The sequence below is a fragment of the Cyprinodon variegatus genome, unplaced genomic scaffold (assembly GCF_000732505.1).
Source record: "Cyprinodon variegatus isolate N-32 unplaced genomic scaffold, C_variegatus-1.0 Scaffold207, whole genome shotgun sequence".
Classification (NCBI taxonomy): domain Eukaryota; kingdom Metazoa; phylum Chordata; class Actinopteri; order Cyprinodontiformes; family Cyprinodontidae; genus Cyprinodon; species Cyprinodon variegatus.
Window position 1 is genome coordinate 343,427 of NW_015150660.1, and position 15,864 is coordinate 359,290.

Sequence of the window (15,864 nt, forward strand, 5' to 3'; positions counted from 1 at the left end):
TTGACTTACCTTCTTCTTGGGGTGGCTGACATCGAGTTTCATGGATGCACACTTGTTTAGAGTATTTAATCGTCTGCAACAAACACATACACTAAGTCAGTAAAGCAGTCTCATGTTATGTATATTGAACCCTGCTCCTTTACTGTAGCAAGATTCACTTTTACTATATAAATATACCTTTACTTCAACTTCCCTGTTTTTCCACAGAGTCTGGTCCATTACCATCAGACAAGCCTTTTCGGTTTTCTCTTTAATCTGATCTGACCCTGCAGTGAATCTTACTATTTCTTTAACACAAAGGTAGTGCTCTGACTCCCCTGACTTTCCGAGTCTGACGAAAACTAAAAAAGGTCTAATGACACCTCCACCATCTATGCTTACTGCTGCTTTTTATACTAAACTGAAGGTTTCGGAGGTTCATCCTATCTGCTGTTTGCTAAGATTTAAGATTCCTGTTACACACTGAGTAATTCTGATTTAGTAACTATACATTTTATTATTTTAGAAATATCCAAAATAGATTTGACCATTTTTTGTTTACTTGCATAAGTAAACAGTTTATGTAGTTTATCTAATTTATGGTTGTAACTTGATGCAATCTGAATTGAGTCTGAAAAAAGTACTTGAAGTTTTTAAAAAGTTAATATAGGAATAAAAAGACTGCTTTAAGAAGTATGATATTAAACTTAATGTAGTTCATCTGTATCTAATTTTGTCTGACAATAATTTTAGCTGTTTTGTAGGGCCTCAGTGGTTTGTTAGAGACATTGGTGAACAAACTGCCTCTTGAGGACCAAAAAACACAGCAGACAATTCAGGGATTTAATTTGGATAAGAGCATAAAATGCCAGTAAAGCATATTTAGGTTATGGTGTGTAAATTCTAGGGGTAATAAATAAAAAAATAAAGCAGATCTGTAAAAATGGTGAGGCAGCGGTAAAAAAGTATGTTAACATCTTGCAAATATGCAAAAGAACTTATCAGGAAGCAGGGTAATGTGACAACGGAAGATCAGAAGGATGTGGAAAATAGCTTAAATCCATTTAAAGAAGCGCTCTGGCATCCCTTCGCTCAGTTCCCCGTCACCATCACCCGCACACACCTCACTACATTTTGCCCCCCCAGGGTCTCTCTCCTCTTTGAATGGGAGATCAGAGCATGGCAGCGAGAAGGGGAGGTGACCAGATCAAAGCCTTGGAGTCTCAGAGGGAGATGTGGATGGGGACTTCATTAAGGGTAGGGGTCAGGCAACTAATGAGTTGCAGTAAGTAGCAGACCCCAAGGAAAAACCAGCACATCAGAAAGGATAACCAGAGGAGGAATGTAAAGAGAAATATCATCCTCACCGACACAGAGGTTCGACGAGGTCCCGGTCCAAAAAGTCATGGTCCCTTTTCACTGCCGAAATATTAACTGGAAATTGGGAATCTGTAAAAAAGAAAACATCACAAGAAAAGGAGGAAGGAAACAAAGAAGAAGAGAAAACAGTTGTTAGATAATGATTGACAGACAACAGGAGACAGCAGGGTTCTTTGTGAAGTTTCTAAAGTCAACCACAGCTGCCTTTGCAACAACTAAAACTTGTCATTCCCATCAGAACTACAACAGATACTCGTATGTTTCCAACCCTGTAAAGCTTTAACTGAACTCAATGCATACTTGATTGAAGGTGAACAATCAGACCTTCATTTCTCAGAGAAGCGGCATGTTTTTGACATGTCTAACAGAAACTGCTGGCTTCTTGTTTGATTTCTAAAGCCTTTTCATGTTAGTGTTTCCACCTCATAAGACCTGATGATCATCACATGAACAAATGCCTGCAGGTTTGCAAGATAAGATGAGGAGACACGAGACTGGATGAAAAACAGAAAAGGCTACGCAAATAGAAAAGTAAAAAAATGTCAGGTTTTGTTGGAGTGGGAGGTAAAAAAAATGGTTGGTGAGCTTAAGAACAGGGAGAAAGGAGCTATGAGAGTCCCAGCAGTGATAACAAGGCCTTTCCCATGACCCCTCCCTCTGGAGAGGAACTGAAGACTGGAAATAGAACCCATCGGCACACAAGACAGGGATGTGAAGTTTGAGGGATGGCAGGAAGAGAGAAAGAATCACACATGATGTAAAAAACGAGAGGAAAAAACTCTGAGGAGGGGCAGGTTCTGTGCGAAATAAGGCAGTTGGACTTTGGTGACTCGGTGGTGTGTTACCTTGATAGAGCTGGGCATACTGTGGAAACCCCGCTGCTCGAAGCCAATCACAAGCCTCCTTTGCCTCAATCTCTGTAAGACAGAAACAGCGGATATTTGTGAAACTCATTAAGGCACAGAGATACATTTTTTGTTATTGCTCTTAAAGTGTTTGAAAAATTACCACTCCTTAAAAACTAATGCCACTTTCCTACATGAATGTTATGGAGAGGTTATGTCATAAACCAATATAAGAACATATCTAAATAAAAGTAAATAGATTATTTAGGATTTCTTTTCTTTTTTGATTTTCTAAAGGGTGACATGAAAAGTTTGTATTCTATTACTATTAAGCACCCCTGGGGCTGAAACTGCTATGATGAAGAGTCTATGAACAAGATAAAACATTGGCTTAAGCCTTTTCTAGGCTCTAAAAGCTTAATTTCCAAGACTGTCAGTGGTAAGCTCCATCAGTCTTTCTATCAAAGCTTACCGGTTTCTGGATTACTGCTGAAGAAAATCATGGTGCTAACACCACCGTGCTTAACAATGTGGCTCATCTGTTCAGACTGATCTACTGTCTAATAGGTCAAACATGCATTTTTTGGTATCATCTGACCTTATCAGTCTTTTGGTAGACCGAAACAAAAGTATTAACAGATTAATACTGTTTTTTAATTATGTGACTTTTAAAAGTATTTCAGGTATCAGCGTGAAGAGAAATATATATTTTTTAATTTAATTCCAAAAAGTTTTTTTGTTTTGCATTTGTTAGAAAATAACCATCCATCCATTTTCTGACATGCTTATCCCAAGCAGGGTAGGGAGGGGTGCTGTCTACAGACGAGAGGCAGGGTACACCCTGGACATGTTCGTCAGTCCGTCGCAGGGCAACACAGATGTGGCTTTCTGGTTCGATTCCCCGCCCGGACTCTTGCTGCATGGAGTTTGCATGTTTTCTCTGTGCATGAATGGGTTCTCTCCGGGTACTCCGGCTTGCTCCCACAGTCAAAAAAAACATGACTGTTGGCTTCTCTAAATTGTCCTTAGGGGTGAGTTTGTGTGTGCATGGTTGTATGTCTTTGTTTGTCTCTGTGTTGCCCTGAGAAAGACTGGCAACCTGTGCAGGGTGTACCCCGCCTCTCGCCCATAGACTACTGGAGATAGACACACCAGATGGATGGATGGATGGATGGATGGATGGATGGATGGATGGATGGATGGATGGATGGATGGATGGATGGATGGATGGATGGATGGATGACAGGGCAAATGTAAGAAGGTTAAAACATGTGAGTACTTTTACTTTTTTCAAGATAGGTCAAGTCTAAGCATGGCACTTTTCTTATGCTTGATATTACTTTCTGAGATCGTTTTTAATTAAGGAAAAATAATTTCTGAGATGTCTTTTCCCTCTGGGAAATAAACAAAATGATGATACTGAGAAGGTTGAAAATCCGCCAGTAAAGATATTCTCTGAAGTCTCCTGATCACAAGGTTTAAAACATCTTCACAAAAACCTCTGAAAATGCTTTGCTGTTTTTGGATAAATGTAAGAGGCGTACCGCATCGTACCAAAACATATCAGGCCTTGGCTGCCGAGCAAGCATGAAGCATTTTAACAGGCTTTTGTTTTATAGGTTGTTGTTTTTTTTCCACTGGCATATGTATCACACACGCTGCTTAACTGGCAGTAGGGAAATCTGGGTGTGTTTATATATGTTTTCTTTATAGGGAGCCACTTATTAAAGCGGCTCCTTGTGCTGACAAAAGAAATCCTAAAGAAACTGCTGCCAAGAATTAAATACATCTCCACAGCAAGCCTAGATGGAGAAATAAACATGAAAGAACATTTAAGAAGCAGCTTAATGCATGGAGTATAAATACTACAACTAATACATTTCACAGAAAACAATGGACAGGCTGTTTTAGGACAAATATGAACCGGAATAAAGTATTTAAATGTGAAATTTGTGACTATAAATAATGTGTTGCTCAGACAAGTTCTCACTCATACATTCTCAGTTTCCTTACTAGTTAAGAGGTGTTGGCAAACTTCAGTGGGGCAATAAAAAGCCTCCGTACTTCACCATCAGAGATGAGAACGGTCAGAGGAAACGACACTGTCACCACAATCCAGCAATTACATCCCTCTTCCAACATTCTTTGAATAACTCTTCTCTCTAAATCACATATGGGCTAAAGGTTGGAGAAAATATACAAACACTTATCCAAGCCTTCTGGAAGTAAAGAGAACGAAGATATCATATGTAACTTAAATGTACAATCAAAACTTACTGGAAGCCCTCATGGTGAGGGGTACGACAGATTTCTATGTTTCCTTTGCTCCGGTTGAAGTTTCCTCTCCATCACAGGGAACATCCATCTGCTGCATTGTGCAGCTTTCCATCAAACAGCAGCAGTAGCTCGGTGCTTTCTTCCTCGCTGGCTCTCCGACCTCATGTGTTTACAGCTCTGCCTCTCTTTTTCCAGCCTGCTCCATGCAGGTTTTCCCTTCCCTCTAATTTTCTACTCAACACCCTCTCTTAAACTTTCATCTCTCAGATTGCACTTACAGTATCTCTCTATTTATGCACTTCTCTGACCTCGTACTTCTTTTTACTTACGTTTTAAAAATCATGCAAGTCATCTTGTTCTTGTTTCCTTCCCTTTTATCTTTAGGTTCCTTCACATAACGAAACCCCTGTTTCAAAAATTACTTGAACACTCAAACTATATTTTTCCTTCTTCTGGTCTTATCTTCTCTCCGTTATAATCTTTCTTTTACATAAAAACTCTCGCTCCCACTTCCTTTCATCCTTCGACAGAAACATCCCAATCCCCACTCTTACACTCAAGCGCCTACAACAGAGTCTGCATCTTCTTTGTATCCAGCAGGAAATGACTCATTTCAGCTGACGTTCACATAGGCCAGACCCTTGAGGTTGCAGGACATCAGTTGGTGGATGCTGACTTTATATGTCAGCCAAGCCCACCGGCTAACTGGAAGCCAAGAAGGCTTTGACCTTGGCTTCTTTGTGACGCTTTGGCCACACAGTGTACACTAAAACCCACTTAGACACCAGTACTGGCATGCACATTTAAAACAGCATAGATGTCGCCTACAGTGAGTCAGAGAACACAAGTAAAGGGATGAGACAGACGGCTGGGGTGGGGAGCCGAGATGGACGGACCTTGTGGGAAAACCACAACGAAGACAAAATATCACATAAGTTGTTTATTTACTCTCTGTGAGATTTTGAGGAGGGTTTGATTTCTTTAGTTTGATAATAAAAAAAAAAAATCTAAATGTGCAGATCCAGATGGAGAAGCAAAACATTTGTTTTCCCCCAGAAAACAAATCAGATCTTGTTTTTTTATTTGTTTTTTCACTTTAACTCGTGGATTCAAATACTAAAAATAGCTAACAGATGCATATGTAATTTTTGCTCGAGGTTTTCCAATACAAGCCACATAAAGGGCACATTCTTTCAGGAAATTGAAAAAATCTCTTCTTTGTAAGTGTTGAGTTTATGACCTGTCATATGCACGCTAAACGAGGACACTGATTCACTGACTTTGGTATTCTCTTAATCTGTTGACAGTTCAAAGAGGTCTACTTTGGCATACTTCATAAATCTTAAAAACAGTTTTTCTAAGAAGCAACAATAAAACAATAAAGGCATCTCTTAGAAAAAGGAAAAAAGAAATTCAAACACCGATACACAGTTCAGAAGGTAACTCAGGGTTAGGTGCCTTACGTCCTCTGATGTGGAAGAAGATGGAATCAAACCTACAATTTTTAGATCGCAAGCTGTTTTCCCTTCTGCCTCACTGTGGCTTAATAAATGCAGTGAAAATGCAAAGTTTTCATACCATAGTTTCCAAAGTGTTGGTGCTCGTCAGTCAGGGTGTCCAAGAGAAATTAAATCACTAGAATATAATTGTAGTTAACACTAAAGAACCTATGATGAAATTGCAATCTCTAAAGTTCACTGCTAAAGATTGGTACCAGCCCATCATTGTCCAACGAAAGCATAAGCATGCATGTGTGGTGCCTGGATATGTTGTAAAAGAAGCAAATATTTAAAATACAGACATCATCAAATAACCATGTCTGCACATCCACAATACCCTACCCTCTCACACCCTAACCCCCCCTCCCAGCCGGAAAACACGAGGTTGGAAAATAAATAGAGGGAATAGAACACTCTTCCCAATGATAAATTTAAACCATGGATAGAGTGAGCATTTACTGAAGCAATGGCAACAAACAAGATGTGTTGCACTACAGGCGTAGAGTTAAATCTCCACAGCCTCATGGTGACGGTTTAGCTTGCAAGCAATATGAAATGTTGCAAGATATCTGAATTAACCTTGGATACAGATGTGCTTCGAATCAATGAAATGCAGTGATAGTATGACATCAACCAGAAGCAGCACATGGCTGTGTCTGTAGACTCTACTATCTAGTCTATATCAGCTGAAATACCTCATATTTCTTCTTGAAAATCAAGCAAAAGGGATGGCAAAGATGCTTGCACATTCCTCCCAACTGGTAGAGTTTGTTTCATCAGTTAACTGCTAAAGTTAAACCCCTACTACACATAACTCTGAATCATGAAGCAGATTTAACAATTAGCAAGTCTAGATTTGCGTCTGAAATAATTAAAAAGCGATGACATGTCATTACCATGGTATTATCAAAATACAAGCAATCAAAGGCTTCATTACGGTGTTTGTTCATGTGTATTTGCCAAATTTGATTTCATGTTTTTACAGAAAGACAAAAGACTAGGTTCCCTTTAGTGTGGGAACAAAACACCACTATTCATCTGTGCAGAATTTAATCAAGAGATTAATTAGTAGACAAACATGCCTGGCATAGCTTGCAAAACACAACAATGCACCCAGGCAGACCGAACTAATCTGAGGCACCCGCCGTGCTTCCCTGCCAATCTTTTTTTTTTTTATGTCACTGCAGTCCTGCTGAGGGAAATAAGTGACAGCAGGCAGCAAGCCCCCAGATCAACAGCCAACAGAGCTGGTGGATGGTATGTGTACTAGATTTACACAAACTATTGAGTCTCTAAGTCTCAGGGACTCTAAAGGGACTTGGATGACATCATTTCCTGCTGATAATTTCCCATGAATCCAGAGGGGCATGTGAACCATGAACAGCAGCTGTAGCAGGAAGTTCCTAAGCAGAAGAGATTTTCAGACTACTGTGAAGTGCAAAAAAAAAACATTTTATCGCTATGTACAAACAGATATATAAAATGTTTAATGCGTTTATTAGGATACATCCTCTCTCTAAACCTTTACACCAGTAAAATCAAAGACTACAAACACAGACGGCCTGGAGAGAAGCCATATTCCCACATACGCTAAAGCACTTAGTCCTTCATGTCTAAAGGTAAAAAAAAAAGGACTCGGGAAGACAGTGGAGGACTGATGAGATATGACGAGAGGGATGGGGGAGGGATCAAGTAGAACATGTCTGTCTTCTCTCATGAGCTACATCTGCTATGATGTTGGAACCTCTGGAATGCACTGTAAACCCAAATCAATATTAGCATGAATTATTGCTATTTTAGAGATAGAGGCTCCTCCTACACAAGGATGGGAGTCCACAGACAAACACGGGCACATGCAATGTTTGAGAAACTGCACTTATGACCAACCAGAGTAATAAAAGGGACCAGAGCTATAGCTGTTTGCTGCCTGCATTTAAATGAGAGCAGAAAAGGAGACTGAAGGTCATCAAGCTCTGTGTTTGGGAATGCAACCTTTTGTCCAGCAGAGGGTGTACAAGAAAAATCTTCCAGCATTGTTTTCATATTCATTCTGATCATGAATGCCTTCATGATCAGGTTGCATGAGAGGCTTTTTTTCTACCCGTCACATTTTAATCATTTATTCATTGGGAGACTGGCCTCTTACTGCACAACAACATGCCATGAAAATGCCACCTAGAAAGGCTCTTACATAGTAAGGACATATTAAAGACAAGAAAACATGTATAAATCTGTAAAATTGTTTAAATTAAATACATACAATTGGGCTACTCAAAATGCAATTTACCTGAAGGAAGATGAGTAAAAACATCAATAAGATCATCTGCTCTTAAACTCTGTTGGACTATTATTGTCTACTGTCAGTAAAAGGGCCAATTAAATTATTAAAGACACAGAACACCCACAGAATGGAGCATCTAAGTTCTTCAAAAACTTATTTTCATAACATTTGACTCTCGGCAAAACAATAATTTTTCCTCACCATTCAGCCAAACAGTATTGCACCAAAGTATAGTGCAGTTCAAAATAACACATCGATACTTCTTTCTACCTTCCTTATAGTTCCAATTTAAAAAAAAAAAGAAAAAAAAAAGTATTTTATTCAATTGTGGGGTATTAACAACATTTTAAGTACCGTCTCATGGAGATTTACAATATAACAAGCTTCTCATTTAATGACTTTTAGCTTGTTTTTACATTAATAGTGATTTTTAAATGACACTTGTTTCATACAAATATTTGATTATATTGTTTGAATTTTGCAAATAAAGAGTTAAGTCAATTTTTTGGAGATTTGCTGTGCTTAATAAAAATGAAAAGGGGATTTCAGTGCATTAAAAAAACAGCTTCTTCCCTTGCATACTGTATGACAATAAATCTCTCAACTGTCATTTTAAGCTTTGATGCTTGACATAGATCTTTAAGGCACTGAAATCCAACACAGAACAGAACCACAGTCAGTCCGCTAATCTCTAGCTCACTTTACATGTAACATGCTGGAAGAAATATATATATATATATATATATATATATATATATATATATATATATATATATATATATATATATATATATATCAAACCCTTTTCCATTGACTTTGGTTCAGAATCATATACTGAACAATCAGTTCTTATGCAACGTGAGACACCTTGACCATTATTGTAGATATGATAAATTGCAGTAATAAAATCTAAATTCCCTTGTAGCAGACAGTGAATAAAACATAAAAAACGTGACGATTTTAAAAATGTAAAATTCTTTTTTTCAATTAGAGAGATTATTATTTTAAAAATTGCAAAAAGAAGGAAAATATATGTTTTTAAACCATAACTGCGCTCAGAAAACCTTGACTATTTCCAGAAAAATCTGAAAGCATTGAATATTCTCCAAAATATTTAAACAAAGTGAAACCAGTTCATGATTGAATGCATTTCCCAAAACATCCAATCCATATATTGCTCGTTATCTACTCAATGCACAGATTTAAGCTTTTGTTTTTAAAAATCATAAGCCTGACCTTTTTCCACATGTGCAAACTTAAAATATAAAAAGTTAAGAAGCACTAAAAATACTATTATTTCAACCAAGTTAACTAATTGGTGAAACCTTCACCAGCTATGTCATGCCTTTAATAAGCCTTTAATAAAAACCTTGGTGCTAACTGATGGCCCACCTGTGGTAACATTTCAAGGGAAACTCTGGACACACAGCTTTCTCATGTGACGTCTTAGGAAAATTAGAAAAAATAAGCAAAGCTAAAAGGAAGAGCTCTGTGGATCTCTAATCTGGTTTATCCATGGCTATAATTTCCAGAAGCCTGGATGTGCCACAATCATGTGTTTATTATATGCAAGTACAGACACCTAAGGAATGTTCTTTTATCACACTGCTCAAGCTCTGTGTCCTGCTTTCATTGCTGCATATGTGTGTAGAAAGCCCAGAGCAAAAGCAAAACACCTTGTAAAGATGCTGTTTGAAGCTGGTATTACAGTATTTCTCCCTATAGTGAAACCAGCCCTGCTTCAGCTTGGGCTAAAAAGCCAATCAGAGGAAGAAGCCATTTTCCAATATTGAAAGTTAGATTGTTTAAAATTTGCAGGAGGAAATAGGAAATATAGGTAGTCTAAGAACAACATTCTGACTTGAAAGTCTGGCAGCATTATTTTTCCAGAGTGTTTTGCTTTAGGAAGGACTGTTTGTGCTTCACAACAGTCATCTAAAAAAGATTTTAAGTAGGGCAATTATTTTGCTAATCGATTAATCTGTTAATTATTTTTTTTTGAATAATCGTTTATTAATCAGATAACAAAAGGTTCCTTAAAGATTTTTTTAAAGGATTAAACAGGTGAAAGTAAAGCTTTACTTCTAGAGGAGATATGGATAGAGCATATTGTCAGACAATTTTTTTAACCTTATTTTATATTTATATATATTTTCTTATAATTTGGTATAAATAGTGCTCCAGGTGGGTTGCTCTATCAGATATAGAAGTTTTAGTCTCTATGCTCCAGTTAACGATTAGTCGATTAATAAAATACTTGTAATTATTGCAATAATCAATTAATTTCAATTTTTTTTTTGTTTGCATCAGCTCTAATTTTAAGAGACATTTATTTTATCATTTATTGCTATCATGATAAGTTTTTAGTCATGATAAAAATGTAGATTTATTATCTTAATGTCTAAACAATGATAAGTAAAAAGTATGTGCATTTATTTATTTATTTATTTTTTTTTCTCCACTGGGCCATTGACAAATTTGAAGAATATGATTCAATTCTGTTACCTCAAAATGCTCAGTGGTAATAAATCATCCTTCTTTTTGCAACTGGTGTCTTCAAGTAGCCAAATGTAAATGTGTGTATTTTTTAGAGTATTATGTGTGATTGTGGGGCAATGATTGCTATGGTAGGCCAACCCAGTCACTGCCATACAGTTATTTAAGAAAGACTGCAAATAAATAATGTTTCCATTTTTAAACTGTTACTTTTATCATTATTATAAAAATATAACCTAATATTGTGATAAAATTTTAGGTGCAAAATGCCCAGCCCTAACTCTTCCAATGACCAAACCAATAAATCAGTCAGATTAGCTCAAGTACAACAAAGAAAATACTCAAGTAATTTATCAAAAGCCTTTCATCTCAATTCCACTGAATATTTTAGGGCAAAGCTCAAATATCCTGTGTGTAAGACAGCCCTAAAAACATTATCTAGATACGTATGCTGTCAGGAGGATTGGTTAAAAATTAGAAAAAAAATATTGTGATAAGATTGTAAATTAAAACAGACAAAGACAATTATATTTAATACTAAAGGCAAAATTATGAGAAAGTTTAAAAATGTGTTCTCTTGTTTTCCTATAATTTGGGTAATCCCATCTGACTTTACTCTAATTCAATGTAAACTATTAAAGAAAAGTACATTTATTTTTTATATTGGATATGCAAACATCTGTTTTCACATGTTAAAAGCACTTTTAGGTCATTAAAGATTCTCCTCTTTAATTTAATATAATTTGTCCCAGTTTTATATATATTCCATTAGGGGGATCATTTATTCATCCATGTTGGGAAGGTTAAGGTTAAAAAGGGTGTATTAGTGCAAGAAGTAGGGAGTGGAAGCCAGCAAAGTCATACCACCACTCTGCACAAGCAGAAACATGCTGTTCTATGTACATTCTTGGCATGTTTCTCCTTTGGACATTTGTCTCATACATCATCAGAAGGGAGTGGATTAAAAAAAAAAATTTAAAATTTTAAAAAACAAACAATAATGTCTTCTAAAAAAAAAAAAGCAAAGGCTGAAGAGCCGCCTCAGTTGTTCTGTTGAATATTGGGTTTATTTCTTGGGAAGTGTGAGTCATGTGACAGGAAGTAGAGGAAGTATCCAGTAAGGTAGGTGAAACACAGACAAAAACAATAACACTTGAACCCTTCGTGGTTTGTTTAGACTTGCTTTAGATTTATGAAAACCATATTTGGTCTAAAAGTGGCTGCCTATGTCCAGTTCATTCAGATGTGAGCAGAAAATGCTTCAGGAAAGTTCTTAAACAATAACATTTGAAGCACAAGATGTAAGGGTTGTTGCTTTAATAACAAACTGATGTATTGCAAACTGCTTTGCCATAACTAAAATATTGGAGAAAAATCAAGGAGAACACAATCAGACATAAAGAGGCTGCAATCAGAAGCTTCCTTCCCATGTTTCAACACAGATCAAAGCTTACATTGTTCAAACTGCATCTGTCTCCATCCTAACTGATTAGAAAACTAACTTTCTCCCTTTGATCCTGGATGGTCAAATTCAAATCAACCATTATGACACTTATTAGGACTTTCTCTCATCTCCCTCTTTGACTACCTTGTGCCAGCTTGCGCAGAAGCTGCTGTCGAGCGATGATGCGTGACAGGCGTAGGGCGGAGCGCCTCCGGGGCGTGTAACCCAGCCTCAGGTAATAGTCCTGACCGTCAGGAGTCATTGCCTCCAGACAGGTTTCCTCACTGGTGTTGTCGCTGTCACTCTCGCAGTTGTTGCTGCCGCCCTCTGCACTCTGATCTTTCTCATCCAAAGTATTTTCTAGCTCTCCACTCCTGTGATACAGAAGATCAGCGCTGTCTTTGCTGTCCTCACTGCAGAGATGGTCAGCACTCTCTGCATCGTCCCTCATGCTGTCCACTCTGTCAGCAAAGGTTAAACTCACTGTCTGTACAGCAGCATCCTCGCCTTTGGTACTTTCTGCTGCGTTTGCACTGTTTGCATGATCCATTCTGTTCCCTGGTGATTCTACCCTTTCTTTACCTTTACTTAATCCAGATGGATCCATCATTACAGCAGCATCCACATTATCTCTATTCGTACAAGCCTTCTTCACTCCGGTGCTGATGACTTATTATGTGAGGATTCCAGATGAATTGCTGCCTCTAACGTGTCTTCACTGGAAGCCACACTCCCTCCTCTTCCTCCTCCCTCTTCCACAAACTTCATGCTACCACCTGACTCAGGCTGCTGCCCTTGTTCTCCCCGCCCGCACGCAACTTCTTGGCTGAGAGGGGAGGAGGATATAGTCACAAACTGTTACTTCCACAAGCTCCCTCCTTTAGCCACGTGACCAGCAGCCGGTGAAGGAACTCTTCCTTGCTTCCTGAAGGTTTGCCAGGGAAGCGGTTTGGTACCTGCCCCAGACATATGTGCTTGTCTGTGATCGGCGGGATGTAGGCCTGGAAAAAAATATGATCCCAACATCCCGATGTGAAACAAGGAAGGAGCAGAACAATAGAGAGTATGTGGGTGTGAGAGAGAGGGGTCTGAGGAATGCAAGTATGGAAGGAGTGAGGCTATTGTTTCTGCAGCTGTGTGGGACTTTTAATGCCATTCAGCTATGTTCTCCGTCAAGTTCATACCACATTAAGGTGAACCCATCTTTAAGCTGTGTTACTATGCTACTCCTAAAGGTTGCGGCAACAAACATCACAAAACAGCTCATTGTGTCAAGAATATCTCCAAAAATTTATATTCTGTCTCACTAAATTAGACAAGATGGAAAAAGCTAAATTCAAGACTGGATTTGATCACACTGCCCTCTTCAGGAAATACAGGATAATTCTGATTTACATTGCAAAGTAGAAAACACTGTTACTGTAAATAAAAGTTTCTTAATGAACATATAAATACATTTAGAGAAAACTTCAGAAAACGCTCAAAGAAACTGTAACATAGAATAACTGCTGTATTACACTATACAACATTAAGCTAAATAGCTGCATGTAACTGGAGCAGTAAATGGAAAAAAGCTGTAGAAAGTGTGATATTAGATCTGCCATGTTAAATTTAAACAAGCCAAAAGGAATAAAGAAATAATAAGCTACAGCTACAGTAAACTTTGACTATCATGTAGGATTAGCAATCAAGCGAAATCACCAAAAAACCCAATTAAAGGTCTAACTTCTGATTTATTTTTTGTTAAAATCTTCAAATTAGAACTGATTGCTATTTTTTTAGTAATGAATTAAAAGCAACACCATATCAAAAACACTGGAGTGAAAAGGATACAAATATAGAATAAATATAAATAATAAATATATGGTAGATAGAAATATATATTAAAAAATTTAACTTAAAGTCTTCATTTAAAGAGAAAATATATTAACAATAAACACTCAGCTTTTTCTAGAAAGTTCGGATTGCCATCTTGAGCTCTTCTTGAACTCCGGAAAGTCAAATTGCAACAAAAATGACCCAAAATAATGCAATTATATGCACATTTATGTTTAATCACTGGGTTTTACATGCAGATGACATCTATTCAGTGTCAATGAAGGAAACTTCCAGAGGAGCCATGGCTGAGCTTGGGGTGAGAGAGATGATTAATGATTAAGCTGTTTGTCTCTTTCAATCCCTTTGGGTTCATCTGTGCTTTCTAATAACCTAACACAAACCAAAGACATTCACATAAATCTCCAGTAAAGTGGAATTAAACCCCCAAATCCCACATGGAGAGAGAGTGACCCCCACCTCACCTAATCCAGCAGATCTGTAGAATTACAACTAAATCCCACTGCGCACTCAAATCCTCATTTTGGGATTTTTTTCTTTTTTCTGTCTGGGTCTCGGTTTACTTTTTACTTTCTATTGCGACTCCACAGTCAGTTTTTAGTAACACCATTTTTAAGGTACATGTCCCGTCACCATGTAACTGACCTGGATACCTCACCGGCCCCTGACGGCCAATAGCAAATTGGAAATGCTTGGTCAAATACCAGTGTAGATGTGGAGCCAGATGCGTGCATTTTAAGGAATCTCCATCTTCAAATCTGATCCAGACAGATGTGGAGCTCTGTGCCTCTGAGCTGATGGGTTAAACAGCAGTGAGAGGGAAGAGCAGGAGAGTTTTGGGAGCTGGCTTGGATGTAAAGATGAAGCAATGAAAAGAAGTGGATTGCAGGTATCATCAGCTGCTCTTTTTTAATAAATTGGTCTCCTACACAGCAAAAACTTAAAAATGTATAAAATACTGTTGTATTTTGTTTCACTCACACAAATTCTACCTTAAATTTGCTATTTTCATTCACCATTTTTGGAAAAGGCTGCAGGTCAATGGGTTATACTGTATACAACTAAATCAAGTTAGGTTTGAAACCACTGAAGACTTTCAATAGAGAAAGTTGGAAGAACTTGTTTCTGTATCCAGCTATTTTAGCACTAAAGCTAAACCCTGAAGCAGTTTGTGCTAATGAAGGACACATCCTAGCTGCGGTTGTTGGGGAAAAGCATTGTGTGTTATCCTGTTAATACAGTTTACTAGTTCAGGTAATGTTTGACACTTTCATTGCCAAGTAATTCTAAATGTTTGTTTCTTCTTAAGTGAATGATAAATTACTTTCTTGATGAAAATTGGTTGTGTCTGATAAATCATATCTAGCAGTAGGAGTTATTTTGATCATAGTTTTTACAAGTGTAAAACTACAAATGGGGATCAAAGGCAAAAGAAATGGAAATAAAGATGAACACAGAGCTTTATCCAGAACTGGGTCACGATGGCAGCAGTCTTAACAGAAAGACACCAGACTTCAATCCCCTCAGCTAACTCCTCTGGGTCCTCCACGGGAGACACAAGATGCTCAAAGTCCAGCCAAGAGACATAGTCCCTCCAGCATGTCCTGGGCCTCCTCTGAGTGGGATCTACCTGGAAAACCTCCAGAGGGAAGCATCCAGGGAAACCATTCCCCAAGCCTCCACAGCTGACTCCTCTCAATCTCCCTGACTGTAAGGGAGAGCTTAGAGTACTAAACAGAACATTAATTGCCAAATACATATATATAGCTATACATATCTATCTATCTATCTATCTATCTATCTATCTATCTATCTATCTATCTATCT

General features: G+C 37.8%; 1 protein-coding gene across 5 annotated transcripts in view; it reads right to left on the bottom strand.

Moving 5' to 3' along the window:
* Window positions 1-15,864, bottom strand: part of stard13 (StAR related lipid transfer domain containing 13) — a 72,104-nt gene that overhangs the window by 15,432 nt on the left and 40,808 nt on the right. For 3 of the 5 annotated variants that reach the window (XM_015380099.1, XM_015380098.1, XM_015380101.1), the window contains 3 exons: window positions 2,205-2,276; window positions 1,347-1,428; window positions 10-73 (listed from right to left, as the gene is read on the bottom strand). In XM_015380099.1, coding sequence (XP_015235585.1) covers window positions 10-73; window positions 1,347-1,428; window positions 2,205-2,276 — 218 coding nt within the window. Of the gene's footprint in view, window positions 1-9; window positions 74-1,346; window positions 1,429-2,204; window positions 2,277-4,481; window positions 5,196-12,345; window positions 12,886-15,864 lie in introns of those variants that run through there. The other 2 variants (XM_015380100.1, XM_015380102.1) reach the window with 2 other exon arrangements.